Genomic DNA, 17,387 nt, shown 5'->3' with positions numbered 1-17,387 from the left:
AATGAGTCTGACAACTTTCCTCACAGGTTTTTTTTTTTAAAGTGTAATCAGGCCATGTCTGCCACCCAGTCAGGTATTCTTTAGTAGAGAACAAGCAGTACACCACTTAACTAAATTTAGCTGAAATTTCTCCAGTGAGCATGAATTTCATTCACTACTATAAAAAATATAACATGCTTCAGCAAACATAGTATCAGAGTCATGGTATTACTTTATCTGTCTGTGTGCATTGCTTGTCTAAGGGCTATCAATCAATTAATCAGACATTAGGCAAGGTTAAGTTCCAATAGTGACTTTAATTACATAAACTGCTGCATCTTCCACTACATACGTCTTACTGAATACAAAAAGTTATGTTCAGTCTGACAGGAACGTAAAGATAATATGTCAGTCCTGGATCTTCAGAATACTTCTCTTCTCCAAATCATTCATCTCTTTTAGAATAAGTGCAACGTTGTATCGCAGCTCTTGGAACTTGGATAGAGGAACCTACGAAACGGACAATAAATTCTTATTAATGGTTGACAAAAAACATTTGTGTTGATAGAAGCCTCATCAAGGGTGTGATCAAAGGTGAATTACAGGAGTTCCTAACCATGTAAACAGAAACCTTTAGCCCTGTATCATTTAGTTTCATGTAACATACCTGTTAGCTGAATATTAAGAGCCATATATGTTAAAAAGAGATGGGCTTGTTGACCAAAACATTAGTTGGTCTCTGTTGCTGTATGGGATTGGTGACATAACTGAAGCTATCAGACTTTTCATTGCTTTGCTTTCATTGCTTTCTACATGAACAATGGAAATTCTCAGAGCAACTGAGTTTTCCCTTAACCTACAGTGTTGCTTGAAAGTTTGTGAAGCACACAAACATGATCATTGTTTTCTTATAAAATAAAATAAACTTATGAAATGAACATTCAAATTTCAATTTGTAAAGCAGACCTTCCAAATAGAGACACAGAAAAAGATACATATTTATTATTTATTCAACAAAAGCAATTTCTCACTCAAAATATTAAAAAATTCCCAAATGCAAAAGTATGTGAACTCTTAGCAACTTGTGGCACCTCCTTTTGCAGCCATTACTTCAACCAAACATATTGGAGACTCATGGTAAAACAGCAGAAAAATATTCAGTTCACAACGTTCAAGGAGTTCAAGAACCTTATTTCAGCCTTTTACTTTATTACAGACCCCAAATGCCTGCTCCAACTGTTCCTTGTGGAAGATCTTAGTAACAGTTTAACTAGTGTCCATCTTTTATGTTATGACAAGAGCACAAGGGTCAAGAGAGGTTGTGAGAAACAGTAGTTAGTAGTTTTAATCATGCACTGTAACAGCATATGCCCTAAAGATGAACAAAGAGGGAAAAAAGATCCAAAATCTAGATATAAAACCTGGTACACACCATGGTAAGCATGATAGCACCATGAACACACAAATGTCATCATATTCTACTTAGGATACCACATTTGTCCTAGATTATGATTTGCCCTAAATGTAACTTCAATTAAGCACCTTTTACATATTTGGTCAGCTACACAAAAAAACATCATTCTATTTGAACCAATTCAACAACAAAACAAAGTTGGTAGTTGGAATGTCTCCACAGATGAAACAATTGTAATTGACAGGAAAAGGGGGTTCATTATAGAGATGTTTTATTACAGGGGTAATAACCATTTATTACCATGGGGTAATTTTCAGTATAAATATTAAATGTTTTATAATTGTAATTACCTCAAAGCGATGTACATTCCCATCAGAAAGTTTCATCTGCATTAGAATAGAGGGCTGCAAAGCTCGGGATAAAGAGCTGAAAAACAACAATGGTTTTTAATCAAGGGTTTGTTTTGTCAGTGATCAATATCTCAATGCACACTACACTTAAATCAGTAAGTAAAGGCTTAATAAGGTATCTACTGAATGATGATAACATCAAATCAAATCAAATATATTTGTGTAGCGCTTTTAACATGTTGCTGCTCAGTGGTGCATTTACACAATTCTTCAAAATAACAATTTAGTCTTTAGGTGATTCATTCAACCCCACAAAACACTCCCCAAAATGTTACGGCTGTCATGACTACAGCCTTGTTTAATCACATGACTATTATACCTTGTTGAAATGGCAACATCCACCCTCCATCTGAACTCCTCTAAGCTGGGTAATCTTGGGCCCTGATGTTTGACAACAGCATCTAGTGCTGACCGTCTAGGAAAGGAAAAGGAATAGGATGTAAGATGCACAAACCTAGATGTTTTGTTTAACAAATGTTTGGTCAAATACAGAGGCCAGTAAGTAACAAAAATAATAGAACCTTTATTGTACGAGTTAAAAACAGTGATAGCGTGTCTAGCCTGAAAATACAATAGCTGAAAAGCAATTACTAGCCACCTTACTTCTTAGTATTATACATACCTATTTCCAAAGACTACATTGGCAAAGTCTGCAATGAACTCCTCAGAAATTCTGAAACTCAAAAAATTTAAATTCAGTCCGTACTGCAATAGTGTTATTTCAACGACCTAAAACATTACTCAAATGAATCTGAAAAATCTTAGATCATCTTACCTAAGTCCACGAAGATCTTCTTTGAAACCCTGAAGAAAATTAATGGTGGTATTTAATATTTCATTCAAGGTGTTTTCTTGACAGTACATGTGTCTGAGACAAGTAGACTTGTTACGTTCTCCACTGACAAACTTTCATAACCAAATTCATCTGGCAGCTTTGGCATTGTTTTGTACCATCTTATTACCAATGAACATTAACAAAAATACTTTGTTTATTAAATGTATAGTTAAATTATTGTGGTATTACAGCTCTAAGAACATTCCTTTTCTAGTATTTGTTGAGATGTTATTTTTCTTTTTTTAGGAATGTACCTCTTTCACATTTTCGTGAGGCTAAACTTAACTGTGTTAACATGATAGCAATGTGAAAACATAACTGTGAAAACATAAAAAGAACATCTTGCATATGCTTCCCTGTTACAAAAAGTCAACTGTGGAAACACAATACATGTTGTAAAATATATTCAGACAGACTTGAACGTACCTCTTGTTTTAATGACGATGTCGGGAGTCGCAGAGCTTCTTTAAGAAGTTCATACATGCCTGACACAAGGTGGCTGAACGTTTCTTCTGAAAGGTGGCTGTGCTGGGCAGTGTCGGCCATGGCCCCACTGCAGTCCTCTCCCTCCATGGCGCTTACCACCACTGTGTATTATTGGAAACACAAAACACGAACTTTTCTGAACCAGATTTAATTACTGCCAACATTATCAACAAATAATAGAATATAAAACACGAAGAGACTACATGCAAATATCGTATCAGGCTGTGCACTCGGAGAGTGGGTTTGCTGTATAGTTTATTGTTATCCTAGCTACCCAACACACCTTTAAGGATTTTTCTAAAAAGCTCTTTGTCCAAATCCTTCAAATGTTTCGACATCATTTGGACTTCTGTGGGGACTGTTGCTCCAAAGAACCCAACAGTGTCCGCCATCGTGCTGCCTACAGTCTTAATGTCATCAGGATTAATCTTTACAAGGAGGATCTGGGCAAACGCGCAAAGGACAGCATATTGACTCAACACTTTTGTAATCCCGAAATCTTGCAATAAATCCACAAATCAGTTAACAGTCGTGTTTTGTGCTACGTTTTAGCGAACCACAGACAAAATCTAAAGAAGTATTTTGTAGTTATGATGGGTGTAGTTCCGCCTAAAGTCACGTGATCCGTGAACTGGGGGTGATGGGAAACAGCAAACAAGCGAATTCGAGTAACGCAGATTCACTAATCCTGTTAACTATCACTCCAGGGACACTAACATTTAATAGGATTTAGATCAGATGATATACGCAACTGCTTTCTTTGTTCGTAAACTGCATTTTTGTAGTCCAAGTGCCTCTCCATAATTGCGAGACTTTTATTTTGAAGCACCGTATCTCTATGCATGCTTAAACGCATCATCGTTGCGTAAAGATATATATATATATATATATATATATATATATATATATATATATATATATATATATATATATATATATATATATATATATATATGTGATAGAAAATGAATTTGGAAGTTGTATTTAAACCATTTCACTGGACATTTCATATATATATATATATATATATATATATATATATATATATATATATATATATATATATATATATATATATATATATATATATATATATATATATATATATATATGATGAGTGAATGTGGTGAAAAGTTTTGGTGAAAAGTGATTTTAAATTAATATATATGTATATATATAATTCAATAAAAAATACAATACAATACAAATACAATTACGATCGCATAAGTCGTGTACAACATTCGGTGTTTCGTAGCTTTGCGGGAATCTGCGTCAATTCGTCGATCTATATCGTGGTTCCTTTAATATCTTTCATGTATATGATATATAGATCGCATGCCAGTCTTACACGAACGCTCTTCCGGTAACGCTGCCAGGTAGCCAGGAAGTTGCGTATGCGGGGGTTTTGTCACGGAGGATATGGAGTTCGCGCACTGAACACATAAACAGGTACGTTATCTACGGTCAGGGTTACAGTTACCCAGAGTTATAACACATTCACCCTCGCTAGAAACGTAATCCAGCTAGGTGGGTTTAAATGTAAAATACGAGACGACGTTAATTAGCTAGCTAACCCAGTGTCTTGGCTAATCTAGCTAGCTAGGCTAATTTACTCGGCGTTGGTAGCCACGTTAGCTAGCTAGCTGGCGACGGTAACTACTAGCTTCAAGCTAGCTACATTATCAACAAAGGAAACCGATCGGTAGGAACGCTAACTGAAGCTAACTAACGCTAACTGAAGCTAACTAACGCTAACTGAAGCTAACTAACGCTAATGGAAGCTAACTAACGCTAACGGAAGCTAACTAACTGAAGCTAAGCCCATTTAAGTCATCACCATTGTCGTTTCGGTTACCTGACTTTACTTATTGATGATTTATGGCCTACAAATCAATATGGAGAAACTGCTGGGATGTTTATCTAACTAGGTAGGTTTGGTGCTGGCGTTATCTACCATCTACCATTCTTACTCACTAGCTACGCGGACATATTTAACTCGTAGATGTCCACTTGGCCCACAGTAAGGACACATTTATAGCTGGTTAGCAGCGCTGTGTCGACTGTAGCGACTAGCTAATGTACTGGAGGATTCATGGTGCGGTAATGTAAACATGGATATATACTCCTACCAGAATAACAGACTATACTTTTACCTTGTTTTGAAGACATTCAGTGAATTTAACCAACATTCACGTAGTGAATGACTTCTTAAAATACTGAAATAGAATATTTCTATATATAAACATACATTTCCAGTTAACATTAAGACCAATTCCACAGGCTATATTGCAACAGATGTGCTTTTTCATATTGCATAAAACTGCAATCAAACCATTAAAAGCAAATTTCACATTAGTCCTTTGACATTTAGGTAAATCAAGATTCATGAGAAAATGATCAGTCGTTTATTTCATTTTAAGATACTAAAATGTCTTGTTAGATTTATTCATTTTTGTCCTGTGATACCAAAGTGATATCATGTTATAATCTAATAGTTGGTGCATAAACACTGACTTTTATTTTTCATCAGTTGATTCAGAGATGTAAGTTTTATGTTTAAGTTCAGAAAGTGCCTATTTCAATGCTGCATTTATCACTGTTTTGTCTTTTTTTATTTGAAGACATACTAATTGTTGGACCGAACTGTTAGACTAAAATCCCATAAGTAGCAGTGTAGCAAGGAGGTTTCCCACTTCACCCAATAAAAAATAGCTGTGACATTAATATCATGGCACCAACAACAGTTGTGTTTTCATTTAGTGCAGGACAGTATGTCTGAGCAACCTTACAACGTGGATATTTAAGACCTAAAACCATCCCCGGCCCCCACCCTTAAAAACAGTTCAAAATCTGAACTAATGAAGGCCTTGGAGACAGAATGAATGTGTTTGGTAAACGGTCATCTGGCAGATATTAATGTGATTAATTAACTATCAATATGTGGGAATTTTCACCCCACATGGTTCCTCTGCAGTGACTGTGGAGCAAGTGTATAAGAGTGTAGTGCAGCGGTCAGCAGAACAAAGTCTCACCCACAGGAAAAAACTCTAAACATTGTATAACCCAAACTTGTACAAAGTTATTAGGACACACTATTGGACATATTAGTCTGTGTTAAACACTTTCTAGGATTAAATGGTGGCCAAAGTAATCGTCCTGTTAGCCTGTCATTCTGCAGCGTCCTCCGAGGCAGTGAATCACCAAGGTTACAATTCTGCTATGAGACACTTTCCCCCGATGCCAACAAGTAAAAACAGGGCATTAATAATAAAAGAAAACATTACATGCCCTGTCTCAGACTCTGCTTAATATTGGGACCGCCAGCAAGCTATGGAGTTGCCATTGATTAGTTGGCATTCTTAGTAGTTAATGATAGTTTTCCTGCACAGCACCTTGCTAGCAACAGTCAAGTAAAGAAGATGCAACTTTATAGGCTAGATAGTTTTCCAAGAAATTAAAACCTTATAAAAAGGAATCATCAAAAGGCAAAACCACAATTAAAACAGTGTCGATTTCATGTAGTGCACAAAAACATTTTATAAAGATTATCTACTGGTTATTTTGAAGTTTGTGGTGTGTACCAGTTAGAAAGGGTTCGAGTTGTAAATCACACAGGAGCCATAGAAACCTCAAATCATCCCAGCGTCAACTGTATAAAGAAGTGGGGTGACGGTGGGTGAAAAGCCACTGTGTTTGATGCCCTTTAGTGTCTGGTTGCAGTACAATGGTTTAGCCATTCCCATTTCCATGTAACTGAACAGCTGAAATGATATAGAATTTGTTAATATATCAAATTACACATCTAATATTTTTTGGCAGTGTTCTGTAGATTTACACAATATGATTTTTTTGACTGTGCGAATAACTTTGATTACTCGCTTTGGCATTTCAAATCAAAGTCTTGTTTTATATATCTTGTGTTATAGTGTTATATAAACACTAATATAATGTCTTTATTGTTCTAACAGGCAGTCATGGTTAAGGTCTTTACAGTTGTTCCAGTAGTTAAGTGGCTAGCTGCTAGCATTAACTTTCCTAATGTTAGCAAAGTAGCTAGGCTAGCTAGCTAGCATGTTGAAATTATGCTGAAGAATTTCATGTAAGGTTATATGTTTATATTGCTAGTTAGCTGAATGTCAGATATTTTGCTGATACTTTTAATTATTAAGAAATGCAGTTGCAGAACGTAGTCAATGACAATGAATGAACATGTTTATTTATTTTATTTGGTTGTGTAATATCAAATCAAATATATTTGTATAGCGCTTTTCACTAAAATACTACTAATACTAAAATATGAGAGTGCATTCTTTTATGTTTGATTTGCACAAGGCATACACTAACAATATGGGGTTGTGGTTTGGATATTACTGTCCAATAATAATCCTTTGGCTGGCTTGGAAAAAAAACATTGGATTCATCAAAGATGTGGCATCCATTCATATAGTCTGACCCCAGGCCCCCACCCTTAAATCACCCCAGGCTCTAAACAATAGTTTCAAACTACATCAAGAATGGATGTAATGGTGGATATAACTGGGAAATCTCAAGTGCTTCACAGTTTTTATACTATTAATAGATTACGTTCACATTCTTAGTTTGCATATATGATCAGGCAGTGGTTCAGTTTGTTTGCATATATGATCAGGCAGTGGTTCAGTTTGTTTTCTCTGTACCCGTGTATCATTGTTTCCAGGTAATGTCATTCTTTGCCTGTTATTCAGGTTCCAAATGTCTGAAGACCTTCATGAGAAGTTCCTCACTCCTGAGGAGCCGTTCCCTTTGCTGTCGCAGAGGGGAAACCTCAGTGAAGATGGAACGCTGGATGTTAGTGACTTTGGCTGTCAGCTGTCGTCTTGTCACAGGACAGACCCTCTACGCCGGTTTCACAGCAACAGGTATGGCACTATGTGTTTTTGTTTACTTCATTACTAAGGATTGCTTTTACCATATGATTTTAGCAGGTCCTAACCTCAAGAGAGCAACATATTGTGAAGATTTGAGGAATACTGCATATAGTGTTCATGAGTTTATTGATCAGTGTATCAGCTCTTGAAATGACATCACACCCTGTGCAAACAGATAAACAGAAGTTTCTATACTGTTACGGCCTGTCTAGGCGTGATGACCGTAACGGGTGTGGGTGAACAGCAGCGTGAATGTTAGTGATGATGGGACTACAAAACTGGGTGGTTTAAGGTGTATTTTACAGAAATTGTATTTACAAAGACGTGTGTGTGTGTGTGTGTGTGTGTAACTGGTCTCACCTTCAGGAGTGGCCCATGCCAATATAACAAACAGAACTATAAAATAAACGAAACGCTAATTACTCTAACAGAAAACAAACACTCAGTACTACACTAACTCCCTAACAAAAACCACACAAACAAACCCAAACCCCAAAACAAAATGGCAGCCACACCCTACTTACCAGAACACCAACAACACATAGAATATTCACAAAAGGTGAATATTCATTAAAATATGTTAAATCATTAAAATCATTTAGAATTGTGTTCTTTCTTAAAAGTTGTTATGGAAATAAAGATTTGTTGTTTCTTAATGAAAAATATAGGCTATTTAACACTCAAGCAGTGAACTCTAAAATAGGCAGGATTGTGAAATTGTTAGGAAAGAGTTGGATTTTATTTTGAAGGTTCATAAGTAAGTACAATAAGAAAGTAGGGGTCTATGATCTGACAAATTTTTAATGAATTTTTAAAACAATTTGATTAAGATCAAATTCATGGCTACACAGTCAGATATTTGTTGGGCATTGATTAACACTTAACAAATCTGTTCATCTACCTTATCTGAGGGACCTGTGGAGTGTGTTTCACTCAGGTTGTGTAATTCCACTCATCTTTATCTCACAAAAAAGTCGTTGCTGGTTGCCTTTTTTGCATTTTTAGAGCCTCATTAGGAGACCATAAGCTGCTAGGAAAACATGCATGGATGAGTTTCTCCAGGTCTGGTTTCAACAGTTTAGAAACTGATGTGACGATTAAAACTGAGATCAGAGTTTATTGGTATGCCAAGGTAATACGTTAACTCTAGTCATGGGCAGCTAGTCTATGCTTCTCACTGCTGTTCCCAAAGATGATAATGTCTTTTATCTTTGAGGTGTTGTTTGGGGAGAGAGCCAAGAGTGTTGACTGCATAGGTGTGGTAAGAGAGGCCAGTGTCCTGTAAGACTTGGCCAAGAGGAAGTACATTTAAATCAGATTGAGTTAAATCAGAGTTGAGCTGAGCTGTGATGTTTGGATACAGATGTTCCACAGATGTTCCTCAGATATGACGTTGCACAGAACCAAGAATGTTCTGAAGTCTGAACTGCTTGGTGAAGCTCGTGAAACGTCCATCATTCTGCACTCATCCATTTGCTCTCTTGTCTTTTAGATGGAATCTGACATCTTGTGGCACCAGTGTGGCAAGCTCAGAATGTAGTGAGGAGCTGTTTTCCTCAGTGTCTGTGGGGGACCAAGATGACTGCTACTCCCTCCTGGATGAGCAGGAGCTCACCTCCTTTGACCTGTTCCCAGAGGGCAGCGTCTGCAGTGATGTGTCTTCATCCATCAGCACATACTGGGACTGGTCAGACAGTGAATTTGATTGGCAGGTAAGATTCAGTAAAACGACTTGTTTGCTTATGTTTATCATCACATGATATGAATACCTGGGTTCGGGAGATGGTTGCCTAGGTAGCACTTTGCTTGCTCCTATAAATCCTGAAACCCTGTCCCATGTATAAGTTATGTTATGACCCCATCTAGGCTGTGAGTTCATAGTAGCGTTACAAGATACATATAAACCCACACTAAAATAAAAACCCACGTCTAACTACACTACAGGACAAGACTATAACATAAAATACAATTCTACACTCCCTAACAAGAAAACAGCTGATAATCCCAATCCCAGACAAACAGGCAACACTCCCAACATTCTACATGAATATACACAGACCAGATTCTAATGCACACAGAGCTCACAACTACAAACTGCCTCCACAAAGAACATGCTCAAATCTGCTTGGTGAAAAGCATAGCAAAATCATCAGCCTCACAAAGCTAAAGCAGCCAAAGGTGAGGTAAGAGAGACCTCTCGACCTCCTGCAGCAGGGATCCTTGTAAGCCAGAGCAATCCGTTGAGGCAGGGCGGAGTCAGTAACGAGGCACACAGACTCAAAGCCCGATCCGGCCCTCAGCAATCAGGAGCACACCGCTGCTTTTGACTGAGCACCATCACAGTGTTCAATAACGTTCTCCAAACCTCCTTCCACAGCCTGAAGCAGGCACAAATGTTCTGGCAGCAGTTTGAGTTAGTTTCCCATCTTTCTGACAGAACTCGCACATGCTCAGCAAAATGCGACAACATCCCCACACAAATCTGGCCAAAAAATAAAAACCCTTTCCAAATTCTACATGCCCAAATTTCATGACCACAGGTATTAATGACTCACTCTTAAAAAGAACATGTTTACTTCATCTTACAATCTTGCAAGTGTAGATCCTCACATTTTATCTCGTCAAGATATGGTCTTATAAGGTTGTGCAGTTATGTCAGAGGAACTAAAAACTTCCAAAATGGGCATCAAGTCCCTTTCTCTACCAAGATCATTACCAAGGTTAAAATTAGTGTAGAAGACCCACAGGAGGTTTCGCTGTTTAATGGAAAAATGCCCTTGCAGATAAAGAGCTAAGCAGTTCCAGTATTGCCTCAGATCATCATAAGCACAGCAACGCTGTCACATCCGATAGGACCCAACCCTCTAAAAGAAACAGCTGTTATACACATGATGGTGTAGCACCAGGAACTCGGGGATGGTGACACTCGCGTTAGGCTGAGTTCTGGGATTGTCTCATTATCCAGCATTATGTTTCACCTTATAACGGTCAGTTCACATAATGAGGTAAAATCAATAACGGTAAATGTAGGCAGCCACTCCTTCATGTGACCTCCTACAGCTGAGCCTCAGACTTGATCACAAAAAATAAAACCATGTGAGAAAAATGCAGTCATCCATTACAGTTGGAACGCCATTTGGAATGTTACTCTTCCCCCGTCCATCGCTTCCACAGCACTAGTCGTAAAGCCCGTCCCCATATTCCTGTTGTCTCGGCAGGACCGGTTTTCTTTGTGTCAGTAAACACCGTGGTGATTAGCTACCACGGTGTAGCTTCTGGTGTGAAGCTTCAGTTGGAAGCGTCATCTCAATCGTCTTCCTCGTGTTGTTTTGCCTTTCCTCGCTTCTCTGCCAAAATATGCCCACACAGCACTTTGCTGTTTCGGACTAAGACAAATGCTCACATGCTTACAAATGCTCTGAACTCATCGGCCATTTTTGCATAACAAGCCACTGCGCTTTCGGTGCATTGAAACATATGTGACTGAAAGGTAAGCACAAACTGGCAAGCACTACGGTTCGGTATCAGTAGTATTTATGCTGGGGAAAACGGTACCAAAATGCTCATTAATCACGTGTATTGATAAATTGATTGTTAAAAACTAGTCAGGTCTTTTATATGCATCTTTTCATTTTACAAAAAAGTAACACTGTCTTCTCCCAGTCATGGTCTTTTTATTGTTAGAACAACTTCTTCTAACCATGTCTCTGAGAGCTCCATCTAGTGGCAGGAATGGTACATTGCTTAACCAAAAGTTAAGAAGTTGTTTGAGATTTAGAAACGTGGCGCTATCTGATGCTGATTACAACTTTCTCAAACCTTCCCATGAGCACTGGCATCTCTACGACCTTTTCAAATACCATAGGAGTGTTTGGATGGAAAAATTATATCATATTTAATCTGAAGTGATTTACATTCATAGCTAATTCAGTTCTTAGCTTTACCTTCAAAATGTTTGCAAGCCCAAATGCATCAGTAATTTCATTTTACATTGTAAAGAATGCAATTGGTTTTTCCAGTCCTAGTGTTCTATCAATAAGTCATATTGTTAGAAGCTATGTGTTTAAATATATAAAAAGTAAGTATTTATTTCTAAATTAACTCCATTGCTTGGTTAGGGCACATGCTGGCCATACAATAGTACAAGTGGATTTAATTTTACACTTTTTAAAATGTGTTTTCAGTTGCCAGGAAGTGACATCGCCAGTGGGAGTGATGTGCTCTCTGACATCATACCCAGTGTACCAAGTTCACCCTGCCTTGTTTCAAAACGAAAGACCAAATCTCATGGCAACCTGGATGAACTGCCCTGGAGTTCCATGACTAATGATGAACAGGTATGGCCTCTACCTTATGAGCAGCTTTATTTCTTTATTGTAAGCAGTATTATATTAATAATATGACCTCAGTATAGTTTAATGACCAGTTATCAGTTACATAGCATTCGTCAATGTCATTTCACATTTGCTAATTACAACCTTTTTAAATTAAATTATACAAAATTATGAGATTAGTTTACTGACGGTGAGTGTAAAAGAAATCTTAGTCTCACTAGTATTTACCATAAATAAGTACCAGTAACTGAATTCAGTTTAAGAGTGTGTTCTGACTTTTTAGGGTGTTCAAATGTTTAGTTTGATTAAAACTGCTCTGATTGCTCTGTCAGTGCGGTACATTGGAGTCCACTCCCTTTTGAACTGCAGTTCACACCAGAGAAGTGGAACGAGACTGCCTGAGCAGGCGGTCCCTGTCCAGTTCTAAAATAATAATTTAAAGTACGAACAAAATACTCAATTCTAAAGAGCATCAGTACCTAGAAAACGACACGTTAAGCCTTTTACATAATGTGTATTGAAATCAAAATATTCAGAATCTGCATTTACCTTTCCAAGCAATATTACAGCTTTATCCAAATGTAAAGGTTTTCTTATTTGCGCTCCAGGTGGAGTATATCGAGTACCTCAGCCGGAAAGTGAGTACAGAGATGGGTCTCCGGGAGCAGCTCGACATCATTAAAATAATCGACCCGAGTGCTCATGTATCTCCGACAGACAGTGAATTTATCATTGAGCTGAACTGCCTTACAGATGAAAAGCTCAAACAGGTAAGGGGCACTGCTGTCTTGGTTAATTCTACTAAACATATTGAGCTAAATCGTAAGCATGTACTGTACTGAAATGGAAAATCGCGTCGAAAGAGTCCACTGTTGTACAGTGTAAAAATGCTTCACAGATGTCAGTACCCGTTACTTCATAGTAGTTTAGTTCAGTCAGACTGGTGTGGAGCTTCCAGCTGTTGGTGTTCCAGCTGTTTTAACCCTTTAATTGCTGTTTGATATTAGTTGTACTCTGCTGCTGTTTAGACAAAGTTGCAGTGTTTTTTATTAATGCACACGTAAAGAAACTAGTGCGTAAAACGGGTAAGAACCAAACTGGAGATTAAGAAACTTTCTAATTTTCAGAAATTTGAAATGGATATATTTTGTATATGGTGTATAGTAACTGCGCTCTTTAGCATAATGTGGGAAAGTGTGTGCGAAGGTCAGAGGTAAACATGTGGGCGTGCCCATCTCTCCCCGCCCCCCGCCGGCCAGGTGAGGAGCTACATCCGTGAGCACGGCCCTCGGCAGCGTCCCGTTAGCACGCGGGACGGCTGGAAGCGGAGCGTGGCCAGCAGCGCTAGCGGCAGCGCGGTCAGCAGCTGCCACGGCAGCATGGTGAGCAGCGGCAGCAGCAGCGCCGGCTCCTCCACCTCCAACTCCACCAGCATCAGCCGCGCCCACAGCGACGGCAACCTGGCCTCTGCCGCCGAGCGCATCCGAGACTCCAAGGTGGGTCCCGTTTGTAGCGCCTACGTGCCCGGTTTCTCACTCATGCATCAAGTGTTGGACCGCACTGGATTCACTGTAGGAAATAAATTTTAGTCCTGCCCTAGGCTTAATCTGGGGCTTAGAAACGGGGCATGAATTTTTCTTTTTGTTTCTTTTCACGTCATTTAAGCTGAAATGACCGTGTCCCAAAATGTCAAATGCGGAGCGAAGATTCGGCGTGTTTCTGAACTCTCGGTTTGCTGCACTTTGTTTTGACGGTGCTTATCGAACTATTTTTTTTGGCAGAAACGCTCCAAGCAGCGGAAACTTCAGCAGAAGGCACTGCGTAAGAGACAGCTGAAGGAACAACGCCAGGCCCGCAAGGAGCGGCTGAGCGGCCTGTTCGTTAACGAAGAGGTCCTGTCACTCAAAGTCACAGAGGAAGAGGAGGACCGCGCCGACGACGTTGATGTCTTGATGTGACAAGAGTGAATTAATCAGTGCTCCCTCTAAGCCTTGATTCGCTGTCACACTGTGTCCATCATCTTTTATTAGTTTAAGAGTGAAAGAAAGTCTTAATGGGTGTGAAACGTGTATTAACATTCAGAATCCCTAACAAATGCGAACCGATCGGCGAGTCAATTGGCGAACTCCCTCCATATGGCAATAAGGTGTAGTTTTTAAATGGACAGGAAAGTTGTTAAGGAGCAGCCCAAGTTCATGTTCAAATCTCTCCATTATCAGCATTCTCTACATTTTCCTATTAATCAAGATCAACATATGGAGTAGTCTTGAATTCCTGAATGTTCAGTGACAACATTTTGGATACATGAATATGTTTGAGACACCAGGCATAGAGGGAACACTGAAAACCAAATGCATAAAAAGTCATTGCCTTTATTGTAAATTAATGAGTCAATGATTCAAAATTTCACAAGATTTTATTATATTTTCCATTGTTACCTTGCTTGTAGTATAAAGTAGGCAGGGTTTAGTACTAATATCAAGAGAAGTTTGGGTTATTGGGTTCATTGTTTTCCCCCAGAAGAATATGTTTCAAGTGAAGAAATACTTACTGATGTAAGTATGATATGTATAATCAGACTTTGTCTTAATTGTTAAGTAGTGGTGACCGACTACTAAAAATTAAAATTCATCATTTGTGATGTTCTTGTGACTTAATTTCTCAAACAACACTAGGTCGAAATTGGAATTAAATGTGTTAAAGCATTTAAAGAACCACCAAAATTGGACACCCTGCTCCTGTCTTTAAACCTAATCTTCTCAGTGCGTGTGGAGCCTCCACCACCCAGGTTCCTTAGATTTGGGGGGGGGGGTGTTTTTGTTTTTTGTTTGTATTTTGAGTAGTGTAGTACAGTGCATGTGTACTGTTTTCACATTCTTTGCTTTCGTGCTTTAGATTACACTAAGTGCATTGGTGACATTTATAGATCAGATGAGTATGTTAAATTCCCGTCATTTGAGTTTATGCTGCTTTTCTCAGTATACCCTGTACATTTTTACAGAGAGAACCTTTCATATCTCTTGTGCTTTCAAAGCCAGTTTTTGTTTGTGCAAATGTCATTACTTCCTAAATGAAATCACTCTTGAAATTTTGTACTTGACATCATCAACTAGTAATTGCCTTGAGAGCTCTCTAAATATACGAATAGAATCAAAATCAGAGAGATTTCTGTAAATATTGTACCTACTCTAAAAAAAGTTTTGTGAGGGCAAAACCTAAACTATATAAACATGTAATTTTTCTGAAATTGTGTGGAGTTAATGCTATAGTGTTTTATAAAGCTTTGTGTCAAAGGTATCATAAAATCTTATCATTTCCCATGGTGATGCTCCCGCTTACAGTTGTGTGGTTACAGCAAGCAGCTTTAAAAAAAAGAGAAAAAAAAAACTCACTTCAGTGTTCTTCAGTATCATTGTCTTAACTGTAAAGTATTAATTAGAGTACTCAGATAATATGCAACATCTGACAGTCAAATGCATAACATACAAATCTGCATGTACAGTTTAAAAAAAAATCAAATGGTTATTTTTTCCCATTCAAAATTTAGAAAAATCTTTTATTAATATTTCATACTTCATTGTTCTTATACCCTGAATGAGAGCTGGAACTAATATTGATCATTGTTAGCTTAACATCTTTAATATCCTCACTATTACAAAGGCAGGATGGATCTGGTGGTCCTCCTCAGGTTTCATAGATTTTGTTGAAATCTGCAGTGCAATCTGTTGTGAGCAGGAGTGCATGCATTGCAGAAGAAACAATGTGTAGTGCACTGTTTTATCATAATGTAATTGCTAAATATATCAGACGTTAAAAGAATTATGAAAATTAAAAAACTAAAATGAAATAGTGTGTTCATTCACCCACTGTATGAAAAAGTCGAGTTGTATTTCTGAAAGTTTAACGTGCGATTGAGCATTGAAATATTGTTGCAGGTGCGACGACAACTCAAATAAACACTGGAAGAGTTATTAGTCTCATGCAGTTTCCATGAAATTAGTCAAGACAATTTGAAGATGTAAATATTTTCCATTGTGGTTCAGTATTAATACATAGGAAATAGGCCTAAGATTGCTTATATTTTTCTGCAGTTCACTGCTTATAGTTTGGCTTTTAAAAAAACAACTAACCACTACATCAACATCTGTTTATGCTGCTTCATTTAAGTGAGTCCTGTTTGCTCAGCGCTGTCTGGCAGGCCATGCTGGTCACAGCTCATGCTTTACTCAGATGGACAGACCTGACACAGCATCAGTACCTGGGTCAGTCTCTGGCTCGGTTTACCTTTCCAGGTGATGGCAAGGCTGAGTCAAATCAGTCACTGCTGGTGGTGCAAATATACATGCAATCTGAAAGCCCAGTGAGAAGTGGTCTCATACTCTTTATTTTGACTTTGTTTCCCTATTTCATACCCTTTTCGTAAGGTCTAGTTATGTGAAATTAGTGAAATTAGTTTCACTATTTGTGTCTGTTGTGACCATATTGTCAGTGTAACTAGAGAAGCTTTTGCTGAAGAAACTTGATCATTAATTTATTCTGACAGCACTGTTGTTAATCCTCTTTTAGATTGCTGCACAACTCTGTCCGTATGACCTTTAGATCACATACTGAGATCCTCCAAGTTTGACATTGGGTCCTCCCTGTATATGTTATGACCGTTACGTAATCCACTGAGATCCTCCAGGTATGTGGTATGACCTTTAGGTAATCCACTGAGATCAGGTATATGGTAGGACCTTTAGGTAATCCACTGAGATCCTCCAGGTATATGGTATGACCTTTATGTAATCCACTGAGATCCTCCAGGTATATGGTATGACCTTTAGGTAATCCACTGAGATCCTCCAGGTACCGTCAGGGCCCTCTACGCCCTCTCAGAGGGCCTAAAATATTATTAAAACATAAATATATATAATTTATCCTATTTTTTATCTACTTACAGTTTGACAATCGACATCTAAACAACAGAAATATAAGCAAATCAATTATTCAACCGTGTCCAGGGCTGGACTGGGACAAAAA

The 17,387-nt window shown here is 38.1% G+C and overlaps 2 protein-coding genes across 3 annotated transcripts; one reads left to right on the top strand and one right to left on the bottom strand.

The window, feature by feature from the left end:
- Window positions 1-276: 276 nt before the first annotated feature.
- Window positions 277-3,759, bottom strand: commd5 (COMM domain containing 5). Its single transcript, XM_077022643.1, has 7 exons — window positions 3,408-3,759; window positions 3,065-3,225; window positions 2,579-2,607; window positions 2,426-2,476; window positions 2,123-2,218; window positions 1,744-1,819; window positions 277-489 (listed from the first exon to the last, which is right to left on the bottom strand). Exons 1-7 carry the CDS (start codon window positions 3,514-3,516, stop codon window positions 388-390), a joined length of 624 nt encoding a protein of 207 aa, XP_076878758.1. The 5' UTR covers window positions 3,517-3,759; the 3' UTR covers window positions 277-387.
- A 701-nt stretch (window positions 3,760-4,460) lies between these two features.
- On the top strand, window positions 4,461-16,336 carry fam199x (family with sequence similarity 199, X-linked). 2 transcript variants are annotated; one of them, XM_077022641.1, is made up of 7 exons: window positions 4,461-4,573; window positions 7,849-8,022; window positions 9,524-9,743; window positions 12,216-12,368; window positions 12,974-13,135; window positions 13,625-13,861; window positions 14,147-16,336. In XM_077022641.1, the coding sequence occupies exons 2-7, from the start codon at window positions 7,856-7,858 to the stop codon at window positions 14,321-14,323; spliced, it is 1,116 nt and encodes a 371-aa protein (XP_076878756.1). In that variant the 5' UTR covers window positions 4,461-4,573; window positions 7,849-7,855; the 3' UTR covers window positions 14,324-16,336. The 2 variants fall into 2 exon arrangements, with proteins under 2 accessions (XP_076878756.1, XP_076878755.1); XM_077022640.1 differs by lacking the exon at window positions 4,461-4,573 and adding an exon at window positions 4,600-5,052.
- Window positions 16,337-17,387: the final 1,051 nt, after the last annotated feature.

Source organism: Brachyhypopomus gauderio, chromosome 11 (genome assembly GCF_052324685.1).
Source record: "Brachyhypopomus gauderio isolate BG-103 chromosome 11, BGAUD_0.2, whole genome shotgun sequence".
NCBI lineage: Eukaryota > Metazoa > Chordata > Actinopteri > Gymnotiformes > Hypopomidae > Brachyhypopomus > Brachyhypopomus gauderio.
The sequence above is the reverse complement of the archived record's forward strand: the minus strand, read 5'-3'. Positions and strand labels throughout refer to the sequence as shown.